This window comes from Hipposideros armiger, unplaced genomic scaffold (genome assembly GCF_001890085.2).
Source record: "Hipposideros armiger isolate ML-2016 unplaced genomic scaffold, ASM189008v1 scaffold_633, whole genome shotgun sequence".
Lineage (NCBI taxonomy): Eukaryota > Metazoa > Chordata > Mammalia > Chiroptera > Hipposideridae > Hipposideros > Hipposideros armiger.
The window spans coordinates 894,518-911,542 of NW_017731983.1; the positions used below are offsets into that span (position 1 = coordinate 894,518).

General features: G+C 37.3%; 1 protein-coding gene across 32 annotated transcripts in view; it reads left to right on the forward strand.

Moving 5' to 3' along the window:
- RBFOX2 (RNA binding fox-1 homolog 2) overlaps positions 1-17,025 on the forward strand; it is a 253,002-nt gene that overhangs the window by 212,668 nt on the left and 23,309 nt on the right. For 31 of the 32 annotated variants that reach the window (XM_019625525.1, XM_019625527.1, XM_019625520.1 and 28 more), the window contains 5 exons: positions 272-325; positions 9,460-9,552; positions 12,351-12,411; positions 16,139-16,192; positions 16,316-16,408. In XM_019625525.1, the coding sequence (XP_019481070.1) occupies positions 272-325; positions 9,460-9,552; positions 12,351-12,411; positions 16,139-16,192; positions 16,316-16,408 (355 nt within the window). The remainder of the gene's footprint in view (positions 1-271; positions 326-9,459; positions 9,553-12,350; positions 12,412-16,138; positions 16,193-16,315; positions 16,409-17,025) is intronic. The other variant, XM_019625540.1, reaches the window with a different exon arrangement.

Genomic DNA, 17,025 nt, shown 5'->3' on the forward strand with positions numbered 1-17,025 from the left:
AATAGGGCAACTCTGAAAATCTTTTGAAAACAGCTCCACAATCTAGAGGTGGGTAATGCATGAGTAAGTGAATTGAAAAAGGAGTGAAAAAGGAGAAATTATCAGCTCGGTGATGAGAAAAACTCAGAAACCTACCAACAGATAGAAATATGGAAGTTAAATAAGTAGTTTAAAGAAAAAAAACAACAACCCTATTCCCTTTTCAGAAGAAAGTGAAGTATGTGGATAAAAAGCTGACCATAAACAAATGTTTTTATTTTTGTCTCTGCAGCAGTTTGGCAAAATCCTAGATGTAGAAATAATCTTTAATGAACGTGGCTCTAAGGTAAGTTCCGTTTCAGCATTAAGTGTGCTTGGTTTCTTTTTAGTTTTGTTTTATTTTAAACAGCAAATAATCAGAAAACTTCAGCTGTTTTTCAAGCTTCCAGAAAGTATCCCAACTATCTGGCTTGGATTGGATTATCTCTAAAAATAAGCCACCACATGCCCAAACTTTATCCTAATATTTAAACCGGGAAAGTGATGGGCCAGAAGCAAGAGAAGTTTGTTTTGCAAGATGAAAAAAAGTCTGGAGGTGAATGGTGGTGATGGTTGCACCACAATGCGATATTTTTAATGCCACTGAACGATACACTTAAAAGTGGTTAAGCTGGTAAATTTTGTTATGTATATTTTACCACCATAAAAAGAATAAACATTTTTAAATTTAAAAATGAAAAAAAGAAGTTTGAGGGAGGAGTGGTGTAGTCAGGAAGATAGGATGTAGGGGACGCCAGTCCTTTATCAGACTTAAATTTGGCCTACGCTGTTTATTCTAAAGGCATGGAGAGATACTACTGAGGAAAGTGCAATTCTAGGAGAATTCTAGTCTTTTAAAATCGAACTTTGAAACAACATAACTTAGAACAAATTGAATATTTCAGTTATTCAGTTGACTTGCTCTCTCTTTTGAATAAACTTTGACAAGGCTTAAATACAGGGAGTAGTGACTCAGGAATTCACTATAAACTGACTTCCCCCTTTAAGTTACACCCAGATAGACAAGCTGTAGGGTGTAGTCACTTCAATCACAAACACAGTGAGTTGATTTTTTTTTTTTTGCATAAAAATGAACAGTTTGCAATTTGATATATGTATTCTCTTCTAAATGTGTTCTACATAAGAACTGAAATTTTTAATTAAAACATTTTCCCTTAATAAATTTACTATTTTAAATTCCCAATCTATACGATTTAGAATTTTTATGCACAAAATAAGCAGCAGTGTTTTTAGGAATGAGGGAATGGTAAAGTCTTACAATGGCGTTATGAAAGAATATTTGATGAACTGAATTTCGGAAAGTTTTATTTAAAAGTTTTCTTCCTCCGCAGCAAATTAAACACACTCTACAGACACAATCAGCTGTGGCCAAGCTTATACATATTTACCTTGCTGTGTTCAGCTCTACTTGCATTTTTAGGTTACACCAGTTTTTGTATTAATTTTCATTTGGTCAGCTCTGCTCAACTTTGAAAATAGCCCTTGGCTATGATTAAATCTCTAAGAATGTAACTTGAGAAAACTCATTTAATCGCTTTATTTAACTTAATATTTATGTCTCTTCAATTTTTTATTCCAAATTCACCATCCTTTGGGAATTAATAACACATATCTTCAGAGGCATATTTACCTGCTGCCCCCATCTGTATTAATACAAGTGTATGTACTGTTTTAATGACTACTATTCCCTTCCTTTATAGAATGCATCAACACTAAAAGTGTTTAACTCTGACCATAATAATTATTTTTTAATTATCAAAGAGGTAATTATACACTAAGCTTCCAGTTTTCAGTTAAAACAAAAAAGATTAATATGCCTATACAGAACTTTCTCCAGCACTTACTTGGTAAGTAGTTTTAAAGTGAAATCTATTCAAACTGTAACCAGAAAAACTATTTATGCTTGTAATTTCCTCATGATGGATTTGTGTTCCTTTGTTGTATAGTTTGCTTTTATTTTTTTGTTACCTTTTTAGATACAAGGTGGAAAATGACGGGTTTAGAGATGAGAAGCACGTGACTGTTAAATAAATGTGTGAAGATCATTGACTACACTGTTTAGCTAAAGTAGCAGTTTAAATGTTTTTGGTTTTTAAGTGTATGCATTTAAGATATCCTTAAGGAGATACTAACAAACAACCAAAAGCCCAATGTAACTTCATCAAGCATTGAGGACTTGCTCCTTACCAAGAAAACCATTTGACTGAGTTCTTGTGAAGCAAAGGAAATTGATCTTTCTTAAGGCTTCTTTCATTGACTTCAAGGATTTGCTTACTACCAAAACATTTTAAATTTACCCGATCCAATTGCTTCTCCCCTGTAACTTTCGTTTTGAAATGACACAAGCCTTTCTTTTCTCTTTGGGGAATGAATCAAAAAGCGTATGCTGCTGCTCTCAGCTTGATGCTGTGTCCTCACTGCCCTTTTTCTTTGGGCTGCTGAAGGATAGACAAGTATTACTAATTGGTAAATGTGTTTAAAACAAAGTCCAGAATTTGGCCTTGTCTTGGACCTGCCTTCAAGGACTGATACGAAACCTGTCTTCATCCCTGCCCTCCTTACCTGTTCCCTAAGGTTCTTTGCTGGAATGGGTTCCCCTGAAACTGTGCTGAGGCGTGTTAATAGACATTTATTTTGGAGTGAAAACCTAGGTACTTCTTCTGGGAGCCACTTCAGATAAATTAATGAGTGCTTCTTTTTTTGTAAATTAAGTTTAGTTTCTTATTTTCTTTTATGTTTGGGGTTGACTATAAAATTACAATGTCTTCAAAGGAACCAGAGAAAAGGAGACTTATGTGGTTCTATTGTTTAGTTAAGAGTCATTCAGTCTTTTAACTGAATGCTTTTCTGGACAGAAATTAGCTTAACTGAAATTTTTTTTAAGCAGTAATGGAAAAACTAGTCACAAAATAATTCTGACATAAGGAATACTTACATGTAAAACAGTATTTAACCAAATGGTTCCAAAACAAAAGGCAGCGCTTTACCATGTCTTATTTTTTATAATGGGACTTACAGCCCAAGGGTTTAGAATATACCCAACTTCAAAACATAGGTGAACACTGTTATGCTTCCGTACCCATCCCTTCCTGTTGCCAATACTCTACCTTTCCAGCCTGCCTGGGAAGCAGAATTTGTGTGCTCCAGGAGGTAATTGTTTCTTTGTTGACTATTTTCCTTTTTTTCCCCTTTGCCCTTCATATTCTAGATTTGGTTTACCTAGATTATTGAATGAATAGATATCATTGACATGCACACACATGCATACATATATACTTGAACTATTTCATGTGGTTTTTAAAAAATCTTTTTACTTCCTACTCCTTCGTGAAAACATAAAGTCAGCTGTATCTAATTCTCTGTGATTCACTGAAACAAAGATAGACTGTTCTTTTGAAAATGTTCAATTAGGATATATGATGAAAAGTGGTACCCCCTGCCAAAAAATGAACTAATGTACTCAAATAGACTCTAGAAAAGGATTATACATATATGTTTAGCTGACTTGAGTCTCCAAATTTCACCAGTCATAGCAAGGATAATGTATTGGTAGAGTGGCCATATGTTCTGTGTTAGCCAGGATAGTTCTACTTTATATCCACTATCTTAACATAATAATAATGTCCCCTTCTTCCCTTAAAGTGCCAGTTTGAACAATCAATTATATTGTCACTCTCCTTAGAGATCCTTTGAGCAACAACTTTAAAAAAAAATACCTTTTAAAAACCATTATATAAGGAAATATGATGTTTAATGAGAAGTAGAAGGAAAAAAGCATACATAGTTCCATATTCACTAATATTCTTCTCATGTATTTCCTTCCAGTCTTTTTTCTCACATAGATTCTTAAACAGAACTCTAAATAATGGTCACCTCGTTCAGCTCCCATTATTCTTGCCCTTGCATTTCTCTGCGAGACACTTTTAATGACTAAGAACTTGTTGCTTTTCAAAGTGTATTCTATTGTTGAAATTCAGACTTTGCACCATCCTTTTCACTATCACCCAGCCCCATAACAATTTGTGATAATTATCAAGTTATTAAAGAAAGAAATATGCAGATTCTAACATTTATATTTTCCCTGAAGTTTTGTCACCATACTTTTGGTATAGTTGTCGCTGGAAGGGACGTATGTATATAAATCCTGAATGTATAGAAGGTGAGGAGCTTCAGACAGTGCCAATCATTAATTCCACTGCAGGACTGCAAACCAGAGCACAGCAACAATTATGGGTATCTCTAGCAAATTTTCAGTTGGTGTGTTCTTATTACTTCTCTCAGGTGGATTTCTGGAGTGGTGGGGATCTGGGTTTGGGCCAGGCTTAAACTTAGGCTGGAATTAGAGAAGATGAAACCTCTCCATCCCAGACACAAGTTATTTCTTGCCTATTATTATTTCTTGCCTATTTCCCTGGCTTTTGATTTCATGAAAAGGGGAATCGCTTATTTCTTTCTTTCAAAATACGATCAAAAGACTGTCTCTGAGATTACACTAAGTTGGCCTTTGCAATTTTCAGTAAAATTTGATAGGTAATGCTGAGATAAAATGTATTTCTTTATACTTAAAACTGAATTAACAGTGCATGTATTTCCAAATGGCTTAGTTTATTTTCTTTGGTTACCATTCATGGGTTTTTAGTTTTATTTTTCTTTTATTTATTTTTTAATTTCTGTGTTCTGGCCATACCCAGGAGAACCGTCTGCTTTTGATTTCTCCCTTAAAAGTTACATGGTAAATTTTCTTTCTCATTCTTCTGAGATGGGAAAATTCAAAGATTATCATACAAATTAAAAAATACTTTTACAATGCTCATCCTGTTGCTTGTTATTTATTTCAGTCTGAGGCCAGACTAAAAAGGTGACAGTTATTCGGCTCCTCTACGCCCTTGATGATAAATGGATGTCAGGGCAGGAGATAAAATTTTTGTCACACTCAGGGAAGAAGTTTAAACCACAACCACACACCTCATAAACACACCATTCCTTGATTTCCAAAAGACAGCTAAAATAGCTGGTAATCACTTTTATAAAACTGGTGTGTTTAAATTATTAGCATATTTAGGTATGACTTTAGGTATGAGCTTAAGGCATATGGGCCTGCATTTGTCCAGCACAGTGGCCATTTCAAGCACTTGAAATGTGGCGAGTCTAAATTGAGATGGGCTTTCAGTGTAAATTACACGCCAATTTCAAAGACTTAGCACAAAAAAAAGAATGTTAAACATCTCACTAATAATGTTTTTATGTTGATGCCATGTTGAAATGATTTGTATATATTGGGTTAAATAAAATATATTATTGAAATTAAAATAACTTGTTTTTACTTTTTTAATGTGGCTAGTAGAAAATTTTTAATTATGTATGTGGCTCATGTTATAGTTCTATGGGATAGTGCTGATGTTGACAAACATGTCAACATATTTTTTTTAATTAAAAATAAAACTTTACTTTTAGTTTATCTGTTTATCTTCTTTACATACCTGAAATATGCTTGGTAAGAGAATTACCAAAGATTAAATCTTAATTTGACTGTAGCTATTCAGACTGGCTATTATGTTTCCCTGTTTGATACATTGTATGATCATTTTAAAGCTCTTCTAAGAAATATGTATGTGTTAGGTTTAGACATAATTTTCTTAAATTTTTTTTCAAAGCAAAAGATCTGAATGACCAAACTTAATGTGAATTAGATTTCCCAAAGTGAAGGAACATTAAAACATAGCATCATGGAAGCATATTTTCCCATTAGTCCATTTTTAAACCTAGATAATCTGTGACTATCCTTAGCTCAATTCCTGGCACATTTTCAAAAGTGCTAAATTTTGTTGAAGAAACAGTACATTAAATTTTTTTTCAAGCTTTTTGAATTAATCTTCTTGAAACCAAATTGTAAATGTGATAGATAATAGCAAGCGTGAAGTTGAGTTGATAGAAAATCATCTGTTTAAAGTTTCAACACGAGAAAAAAGTATTTAAAAACAATACTTTAAACTGATAAGAACAGATACTACACTTGATCTTAGCCAAAAGGCTGAGAAGCGATTAAAAACAATACTTTAAAAATGTTGGTTATAGGGCCAGTCGAGTGGCTCAGTTGGTTAAGAGCTCACTCAAGAGTACAAGCTCTGAGCAAGGGTTGCCGGTTTGATTCACGGCCCGAGCTGAGCTGCCAACAGGTGGCAGGATGGCTCAGCTAAAAAAAAAAAAAAATTACCTTTCTAATCACAGACTTTGATTCTAAGAGGTATATATTAATTTCCTATTGCTTGTGAATGAATTAACCACAAATTTGGTGGCTTAATACAACACATTTATTATCTTACAGTTCTGGAGGACAGAAGCCCAAAGTGGGTCCCACTAGCCTAAAATCCAAGTGTTGGAGGACTGCATTCCTTCCTGCAGCTCTAAGAGATAATTGACTTCCCTGCCTTTTCCAGCTTCTGGAGGTGGCCCACGTTCCTTAGCGTATAGCCCCCTTCCATCTTCAAAGCCATCAGTGGCCAGTCCAGTCGTTCTCAGGCTGCTGCGCTCTGGTTCTGACTCTCCTGTCTCCCTCTTTCACATATAGGCGCTCTTGTGATTACATGGGCCCACCTAGATAATCCAGGGTAATCTCCCTATCGCAAGGTCATTAATTTAATCACATCTGCAAAACCCCTTTTGCCATGTAAGGTAATATGCTCACAGGTTCTGGGGATTAGGACAGCTTGGGGTGGGGGGCATTATTCTGCCTGTTTATCTTCAAAGGAAAGAGAGAGATCCTCTGACCTCCATGTTTCCTATCAGGAGATCCCACAGTATCAGCAAGGCCTCCTTCCTGCTCTTTCCCTAGGTGAAGATACCTGTAAAGGGTGCTTTATTCTCATGCCTTTGGTATCTTGATTAGCATTTCCCTTGGAGTATAAGCACCTTTCTTTATGAAACATTTTTAAAGCATTTGAAAGTGAAATTTTGTTCTAGACTATTAAAGTCATTATTGAGAAAAACATACAAGCAGACTTCAAGGTTAAACTTGGTCATTTGCTGACTAAAATATGTCAATGCGTATGATAAACACCCTGTATTTTTTTGGATATGCAATTATTGTGTCACAGATGTTCTGTCAACACATTTCAGAAAGGAGGGTCATAGAACACATTTGGCAATTAGATTTGAAAAAGAAGATTAGAAGGATTTTAGGACTAATGTAGTTTAGTAAATAGAATACCAAACTTAGATTTCAAAGCTTAATTTCTAATTTCCTCACCGTTAACTGGAAGAAGCAGCTACATAAAAGGAAGAAGGCCTTGTTGGTGCTTGGGTACTTAACCTCAGTTTCTTTACCTTCAAAACAAAACCAACAGATTTATCCTTTCTATCCATGCTGTATTTAAAAGACAAACAACTATGTATGTTGTTTATACGTATATAGATAGTCATAATGCTTAAATTAAAAGCCTAGCTTTAGTCTCCATGTAATCTGTTATACAAGTACTAATTTATTAATTTAACCCAAGGCATAAAATGTATGAGGCTGTGACACTCAGTTGGAATACACTTTCCTATTGGAGAATTGGAGAACTGGTTTCCTGTCTTCAGCAGATCTAGTGTCAATGACAAATGGTGTGATTTATTAATAACTTGCCCTTGTATACCTTGACTTGTCAAAGTGGCCGTAACATATTGATACCAAAATTTGTTTCTTAAAATGTGTTCCCATTGATCTTTTCAACACATTGGCATTTTTAAGGGAAACACTGACTAAAAATTACCCATAATATCCCATCTCAAGCAACATGCATTTAAAATTTTCTGTCAGCTTAACATTGCGCTTCTAGGGTATTTGTGGCGATATCCAAATTGATAGTCGACATAATCGACTAGAATCCTCCATGGGTCGCCACCCAACCATTTAATCATTAGAATGGAGTAATCAAACCCTTCAAAATGATGGAGTTGCTTTTATAAAATCTTATGGACCAATGCACACTCTTTGCCATCTCAGTTAAGAATATGTTTTGCATGTATAGGAGTACCCATGGTATTAAGCTGTAAAGCAGAACTTCAGTAAAAATACAGGGTTCCATGTTGTCATCCTACAATGGAAGGTTCAGAGAACACTGAAGGGACAGGGAAGCTGTTGAGAAATGAGGACTTTCCCAGAAAATCCTAAGAATTTATCATTCTACAGATGTAAATATAGTTGCAAAGTGGAGAAAGAAGGAAAAAGTACCTAGAATGAAGCTGATATAATTCCTCACGAAATAGTCATATAAGAATATAGTAAATCCTACTGATGTTGAAATTAACTGTGATGACCCAGACAGCATTTTCAGATAGAATGTGAACAATAAAGTAGGGTAACTCCCTGGTCTCCTGCTTTGTCCACTTAATGAATTAAAGCTTCTTGGGATTGGTTTGGTGTTGCAGTAGCTACATTGCACAAATAAATTAATCCTAACTCAAGGTAGCAGCTGTAATTGCTGTTTTATGGTATCCTTTTCCTGTTGAATAGCATGCAACTGGTGTCGCTAACGTACATCTCACTCCCATCGCCCTTGAGCTACTCCTTTTTTCTCTATAAACAAAAATTGCCAATACATTTAATCGCAGACACAGGCTTCAACAAATGTGTAATTCGGCAAGTTTGGATAAGCGATTTTCTGAAATTCAGCTGAATGTATTTTTACTCTGTGTGCCAGTCTGGTTGTTTACAATCAGCACTGAAGAAATGTCGCAATTGCTTGACCCTGCTTAGTGACAGTTTCGTTTGCTTAGATGTCCATGAGTACTTTTCTTTACTATACCCATTACCTGTGAAATTATACATCAAGATTATGTCTTAAATGACCCTGTTTCTGAAGGAATTAATGGTGATATAAGCAAGAGACAAAGTTGGGCTAAAATGGTCAGACTTTCTAAAAATCTCATTATACAATGATGATACCTAAATATCAGGTTTCCTGGAGAAACTACTAGGGACTAGTCAATTTAATTAAATACTTTTAGTGTCATATAAAGGGACACATATATTAACAGCATGAATTGAGAAAGATAGGGCATTTTTAAAAAAATACTCAGATTCTTGGTTGAATAATTTGACCCGAGTAACTCTATCCCTTAATTTTGGTCTGGCCTCACATGCTTTATGTTTTATTTTATTATTGTTATTATTGTTGTTAATTACATTATCATTATTATTATTATTATTATTATTATTATTATTATTATTATGACCACTACAGTTCTTTATTCTTTTATTGGGTTTAATTTCCTTTTACAAAAATATGCATGGACCGAAAAATGTGACTTTGGGAGCGTATTGCTGAGTTGTTGCTGATGTCAGTTTCATACTGTGATATTTTTTTCTCTATTTACCACGGGATCAGTACTTCAATATAACGATGTGCATGTTTTCCCCCCTTCTCCCGCTGCATGCAGGGATTCGGGTTCGTAACTTTCGAGAATAGTGCTGATGCAGACAGGGCCAGGGAGAAATTACACGGCACCGTGGTAGAGGGCCGTAAAATCGAGGTGCATGTCTTCAATAATTCAATCTCTGGTTTATATTTTTCTTTTCTCTTTTTATGTATTGCCTCACTTATTTCACATTTGGAACCTTGTGTGTGTGTGTGTGTGCGCGTGCACATGTATGTGTGTGTGTGTGTGTGTGTCTCCTTCACTTTCTTGCACTAAAATGTATAAAAATAACACTTCTGTCCTCTCTCACCTTTTTTTGTTGTCTGGGGATTTTAATTTGAATTCACTTGTGTGTGTATGTGTATTTTTCATTTACTTTTTTTCCTCCAAAACGTTCATCCTTCTGCTCTCTTGATTTTTTTCCTTTGCTTCAGTTTGCGAGACTCCAAATTCCTGCGATCAGGCCAAAATAAAACTAACTTAACAAATGTCTATAACTATCCAATTTATAACATTGTGTCCTGTAATAAATCAAGGGGCCAGCCAATGCCCTCTTTCGGGAGGCCAGTTCGCCTCCATGTGCATGTGATAAGCAAAGAACAGAAGATGGTAGAGGTTGTGGGGAGGGAGAGAAGAATCCAAAATTCATGTGGTTTTCAAGTATATTTAACATCAAGAATTTCAACAGTAAAGGGATGATAAAATCCTCAGACAGGGTTTGATGGCTGCCTGTGAATGTCCTGTTATTGTGACCCAGTCAGCCACCTGGTGGTCACCAGCCCTCCTTAAGAAGGCAATGAAGGTTAACTGGCTCCTTTCCCCTTTCCCAGTTTTTAAAAGTATAAAATATACAAGCCACCATTTTGAGTAAGATGTCTGCATATTTTGCTTTTTTTTCCCCTCCCTTTCCAATGGTTTAGCATTTAGGGCCCTTCACTTGACTCACTCTTTCCATGGTAACTATACACAAAGCTGGCGATGGTGCCCGATGGCGGTAAGTGGAACCAAAGCACTAGAGAAGAAGCTTTATAAACTGTAATTACCAAACAAATAAGAAAGAAAAAGTCCATCTGCCATCTCACATTAACACTACAAAATGTGACTTGACTTGTTGCTCCTCTTCCCCCCCCCCTTTTATTTTCGATGCTGTTGGGTAATGCCGCCTGGACTTGGATGTACATTGTTTTGTAGCCGTCTGAGCTGTTTGGTACTGACATCGTGGTGATTTGCCCCCTGCACATCTTACTCAGAGTTACTGAACTCCAGTTTGGCTGGTTTTATTAATGCACTTCCTGCCCCTACTTCCTTTCCTACTTTTCCTCTTTCCCAAACTGTTCAGAGCTGTGACTGTTCTCTCTTTGTCCTTGACGGCTCTGCTTCCTGCCCGCGACACCCTTCCTGACCTCTTTCTTTGCCCTGCCTTTTTGTGCTCTTTACCCAAGTTCCTCTCCCACCCTTTCTCTCTGTTACTTGCAGCTATTGGTCTCTTTTTGCTGACTGGTGGTTTCTGATTGGTTCTGGCCATTTTTCTTTTTAAGTGCTTGGGTGCATTCTGCTCTCGCAGCTGGTGTAAGCCCCTGCCCCATTCTAATCCCGTCTGTCAGAGCCTCGCTCTTCTCTTTCCCTTCTTTCCAAAACTGATTGTTTTTTTTTTCTTTCTTTTATTTGTGTGTGTGTGTTTTTAACCGCATGCTCACAGTCTCATCATTGTTGTATCCCATTCTTTCTTTTTAAATGTGAAATGTTTGTATTATTTGGTGGGTCAGACTAGAGTAAATGCAGTTTTCAAGCTCTTTCCCTCACATAGGAATATTATCACTATATAAATCCTAAAAGACAGTAAGACAATTTTTAGTTCCAATTTTACCTAAAATTGGCCTTTTTATAACATAAATGTATCACTATACAAATTTAACATAATGTAAATCTTCAGAGGCAAAATAAGACATTTATATTTTGTATGTTTTATAATTGTTTTTTTAAAAATTGGCCTGTTTTATGATCTGACAGCACTACTTACCGGTAATCAAGTTTTAGCACGAGGCTTCATCATTCTTGCAAGAGCTTTGAGGATCATTCTTGCAAGAGCTTTGAGGCTGGTTCTGACACTGGGCCACAGGATCCTGACTTCTAAGGAGTATCCTAAGCTTAATAGTCTAAGCTCTGTTCATCTTTCCTCCATCAGCACCACCTTTGTAACTCCTGCCTACCCTAGCACTAAGAATGTTTTAAATTACGCCATTTTACAATTAGCGTAATTTATTAGCTTTAGTTTTTTCAGTTCTTTTAATTGCCTAGTTTGAAGGCCTTCTGAAAACATTATTTATAAATGCTAAAACCACAGAGTCTAGAAAATTCACAGTGGTTCTGAAGACTGTCATCATGAGAACCGAGTTCCTACATTGACTAACTTCAAACAGCAAAATCTTAGACAAACATAAAAAATGCCGATCGTTCAAATAGGTGAAATCTCAGATTCATTTTCTTATCTTCTTGTAAATCTATTTCCTGGCCCATGTGGGAAGACTGTTTTATTAATGAACTTCAAGTTCATGTGCAAACAGAATTGTTTCCAATTTACCTTTTTTTCCATATTTTCTGTAATGCAGAGACTTCTCTGTTTAAGAGATATCCAAAGAACTTGCAAATGTATTTTTTCTTTGGAATACATTGGGTGGTAAAGCAGCCCCAGGTTCCCATTTGGAGACTGAGAAACTGCATTTTACTCTTGTTAGCCTCATTTAATAAACACTTCAATTAAAATACTATAAATATTTTATATTGCTGTATTAATTATTTAAATCAGTGCTCTCTGAAATTTACATTTTAAACTGAGTGCTATGTTACTGGATGAACAACTCCGTGTTCCTTAATGTGGGCTCCTCCTCCCTGTCCCTTCTTTCTATTTTTAGGTGAATAATGCTACAGCACGTGTAATGACCAATAAGAAGATGGTCACACCATATGCAAACGGTAAGAGATTGCAAGTCATCTTCAGAATGGTGTCATTTATTCTTGAATAAATATATGAGCTTTTCATACACATCAAAGAATCTCTCTTGATCTCAGTCTTAAGACAGCATTTTCTTTACCTAAGGATGGTATTTTATTTTTAGAAATTACCTTTTTTCTTAGAATGAAGTTATTTAGTCATTAAGGTGTTATGGGCTCAGTAAAGTTCATCTTATACACAGTATGAGCGTGTCATTTGAGGTTACCTATTAACTCTAGTTAGGTCCCAATAGGGTACACTCTGTTTTAGTTGCTGTAGTTCTTTGTAATATATTAGGTATGCCCATTAAAGCCCTGGACACCCACCAACTCTCACTTTTACTGCTGCTTCCTACTCATTTGAGCATGAATGGAAAAATCCTTGACCCCTGGCTCTCCTTTTTTCTAGAGGTAACAGCCATGGGGTGTGCATGTATGTGCGCGCACACGTGCATCTTCAATTTTCTAATCCAGGGGTCGGCAAACTTTTGAGATGGAAGAGCCAATCCTGTCCCTCGAAGTTTTGCGAGATCTATAAAACAAATGAAATCACTATTATGTGAATAATATCCTTTAAAATTTTTATGAACGAAACTGTGATAGTTTTATTTTCATTTTCAATTTTACTTCAGAGCCACATGTACGTACCCAAAGAGCCACATGTGGCTCACGAGTCGCAGTTTGCCGACCCCTGTTCTAGTCCATGACTACATGTTTTATAGTGAGTTTTATAATTGTTTTTCATTGAGAAGGAAATTTTCTGTGAGTATTTTATCTAATAAAAACAGAACTTTTACATCAGTTGTCAAATTTAGTCTAGACTCCTATTCTCTAAATGAGATAGGATAGGATTTTAATCTGTAATGCAACAGTTGCTTTGCAAATTTGGCCATCTTGGGGGGGCAAGAGGAAACTGAGTGGGTTGGGTCCTGAGGCCTCCCACTCTACTTTGGTCTAAACAACTTCTCATTCTCTGTTGTATATTTTAGAGTTCTGCATAAGATTTATCTAGAATGAAAGGGAGGCTTTCTCCCTTTTTAATTGCTTTATAAAAACTTGAACCTACTGCTAGAGTATGTACTGGTAATGTCTTAAGTAGAAGTACAATATATTAGTATTGAGTGTATCCCACAAAGTCTTCAATAAATATATGTAACCCAGCTTTTCAAACAGATTGATATAAATCAGCATAATTTATATTTTCCCTGCTCATTTTATCAGCGGTATATCATGTGACCACCTCCCACTTTATCTCGTTTTCTTCTTTTCACTATCACTAAAACAGAAGTGTCTGCAATTTTGATAAAAACCCAATGTAAACAAAAAAGGAGGGACAGAAAAGTATGTCCGATTTCTTTAAGATCCAGGGGGAATGGTGTGGCAGAAAGAGCCGCTGACTGGAATTCAGAAATTTTACTTCCGGAGTTGACTCTTCAAATTTACCCTGTGACAGTCGGCCAATTTCATAAACCTATCCAGTTCTGTTTTCAGCTCTATAGATTGGCAGCCATAGAATTTTAACATGAGTGGCTCTTTAGAAGTCACCAAAATCCAGCCCTCTTAGCTTATTATTATTTAGGAAATGAAGCCCCGAGAGGTATCGTTACTTACTCATTGTCCCAGAGGTAGTACCTATTGTAACACTCTCTTTGGGTTTTGTGAAGGTCAAAATGGCATAAACATCTGTGAAAATACATTGTAATTTGTACAAAACTCAACATATAGAAATATTATTGACAGCATGCCATTGTACATCATCATTATAATGTGCATTCATTGCATTTATTTAAAGGGAGTGCCCCGGTAATAGTCCCATTGGTAGGAAAGACAAGGTTATTATTTTTTTTTTTTAAAGATTTTTATTGGGGAATTGGGGGGATGGGAACAGTGCTGGGGAATTGGGGGAAGGGGAACAGACAAGTTGCTGTCCTTTTGCTCTTCAGTCTAGTTGTGGAGGATGTTGCTTCACTGGCCCAAGTTGGCACCATCATTGCGCTCTTCTCTGGCGAGGCAGATCAGTCGCCGGCTTCTGGACGGCCGCTCACTGCGGCTGCTGGCCGCTCACGCTGGCTGCTGGCTACACACGGTAGCCCATGGCAATCCACTGCCACAGGGACTGCAGCCCACGCCGTCGCCGGCGACTCAGGGCAGCCTAGCTCCAGGTTGAGCTGTTGTTCAGCATCTTAGCTGTAGAGGGCAGTGTCACTGGCCCTCATATGTGGGATCCGAACCGGGGCCCTCTGGCATCCCAAGCGAGTTCTTAACCATCGCGCCACTCGGCCGGCCCGACAAGGTTATTTTTTAATATTACTCTAAAACAATATTCAAACCTCACGGAGCCAAACCTGCATCTTCAGTGTTCAAGGTTCTGACAGGAGCGAGCTGGGACCCCTTCTGGTGAATTCTCAGGCAGCGTTTTAGTTCATGTTGGGTGGAGTCACTTGATTTGTCTGACATTACAGACTTGGTGCTCTTACAACTCCAGCAGGATTCAAACCCAGATTTTGCCAAATTTTTCTGTGGACTAGTGATGAGGCATGTCTGTGAACCCATAAACTAATGAATGGGGATTGGATTGACTCGTAATGAATGGGTTTTCTCTTGCATAATGTCTTTGCTTGTAGCCATTTAAATGTGGCAGTTGGCCTCTTCTGTCCATATAGTCACAGAGCAGTTGTGGCATATGTAGGCCCTTAAGCTAATACAAACTAAGTAAACTAAAAAGCCAGTCTTTAGAAAAATATAGGGCATGTTTGCTTATTTATGTATAAAATTCAATAAATATTGTTAATGTTACTATATGTAATTCTCTTTAATGATCAGTGGGCAGGAGGACATTTTTCTTTTTCGAACACTTGTCATAGTCTTACAAATATAAAAATGGGAATGAAGAAATACAGTTGACGCCAAATATAATGTTTGGGAATACTGAAAATGTATAAATGTTTAAGCAAATGTTCGACAGCAGTCTAGTATCCGTCAGCTAAAAAGTCTGCTTAAATGTGTTCATTACAAATTCAAATCTCAGAAGACATGCTCTGAAGTTGAGAATGTACCTGGAATTTTATTATGGCATGTCTCTCCTTGCCGCCTTGGTTAACTCCAGTGAAATCCCAATAGTAAATCCCAATGAAAGGAGATTTCAGTTTGCCCAGGATACCATCAACATGGTATAGATGAACATGGAGTTCAAAGATCCAGGTCAAATTTGAATTCACCCAAAGGACACCTTTATGAAAATAATTGGAGTAGTAAGTAGTGTTAAGACGATATATAGGAAAGTGCATCACAGCGCGGTACACGATGATACACACTGTATTATGCCTCTTTTCCTAAACAGGGAGTAGGTCAGTAGGCAGTTCTATGAGCGGCAGTACACCACACCCCAAGATTTACTCATATTTGCTTTTCCTTTTCGCATTCCCTTTCCATCTTCCTACCTCCCAATTTTTTTTCTCTCCCCTCTTTTCCTCTTACCTTCCCCGCAGCCCCTCATTATCCCTTTACTGTGCTCATCCTGCTTCAAGATCATCAGGCCTGGAAACATCACTGTCAATGTTAGAATGCCACAGCCGGCATTCTAAAGAAAAGGTGGCACTAGACAGAAATAAACCCAGAGATGCCTGAGGCCTGCCCGCACATCACTCCTTCTCCCCGTGCTCCTTACGCAGCCTCCAGTGCTCACTGTCTGTCCTCTCTTTCATTTCAGGTTGGAAATTAAGCCCAGTAGTTGGAGCTGTATATGGCCCCGAGTTATATGCAGGTAGGATTTAAGTTAATTTTTCCATGTGTGCTATTATATAAACTGTCACAGCATCTGTTGTTTTTCAATTTGCTATTCCTTGGTAACCTTTTTGCATTTTTAAATTTTTTTAAATACGATCAGCATCCAGCTTCCAAGCGGACGTGTCCCTAGGCAACGAAGCGGCTGTGCCCCTGTCGGGAAGAGGGGGCATCAACACTTACATTCCTCTAATCAGTAAGTAGCCTCTGCCGGCCTGGCACTGCTTGGCTGTCGTGAGTGGGCAGCAGTGGGCCCACAGTCCTCTGTTCCCTGAGTGTCACCCATAACTGAACAGGAGGCAATGCCCTGGCCTGCTCAGCCTGTGCTAGAGTCTTTTTGACTACATGTGAAGATTGCCACAAAGCATAAATACTTGGAAAAGGCAGAGGTGGGGTGAGGGCATGTAAAGAACATTTCAGTCTGTACTTGATCATAAAGAAAACAGAAGAAGTAAGTATTTTTGGAATATATTATACATGTTCTCTGCAAGTCAGCTTTGGGGCCTTCAGAGTGTCATTTAAAAGCATCTCCAGGATTATTGGTTATTAGCTCTGTTGATACCTTTTTTTTTTTTTTTTAAATTGCGGAATTGGGGAAGGGGAATAGTGGTGAGGAGTTGGGGAGGAGAACCAGCCAAGTTGTTGTTCTTCAATCTTAGTTGAGGATGCCAGTTGCCATCTGGCTGCCCGTTGGCAGCTCGTGGCCTCTAAGCTCAAGGTGCTGTGTTCAGTTAGTAGCGAGTGGGCATAGCCACCATCCCATGCGGGAGTCGAACCAGCAGCCTTGTTGTTAAGAGCGTGCACTCTATCCAC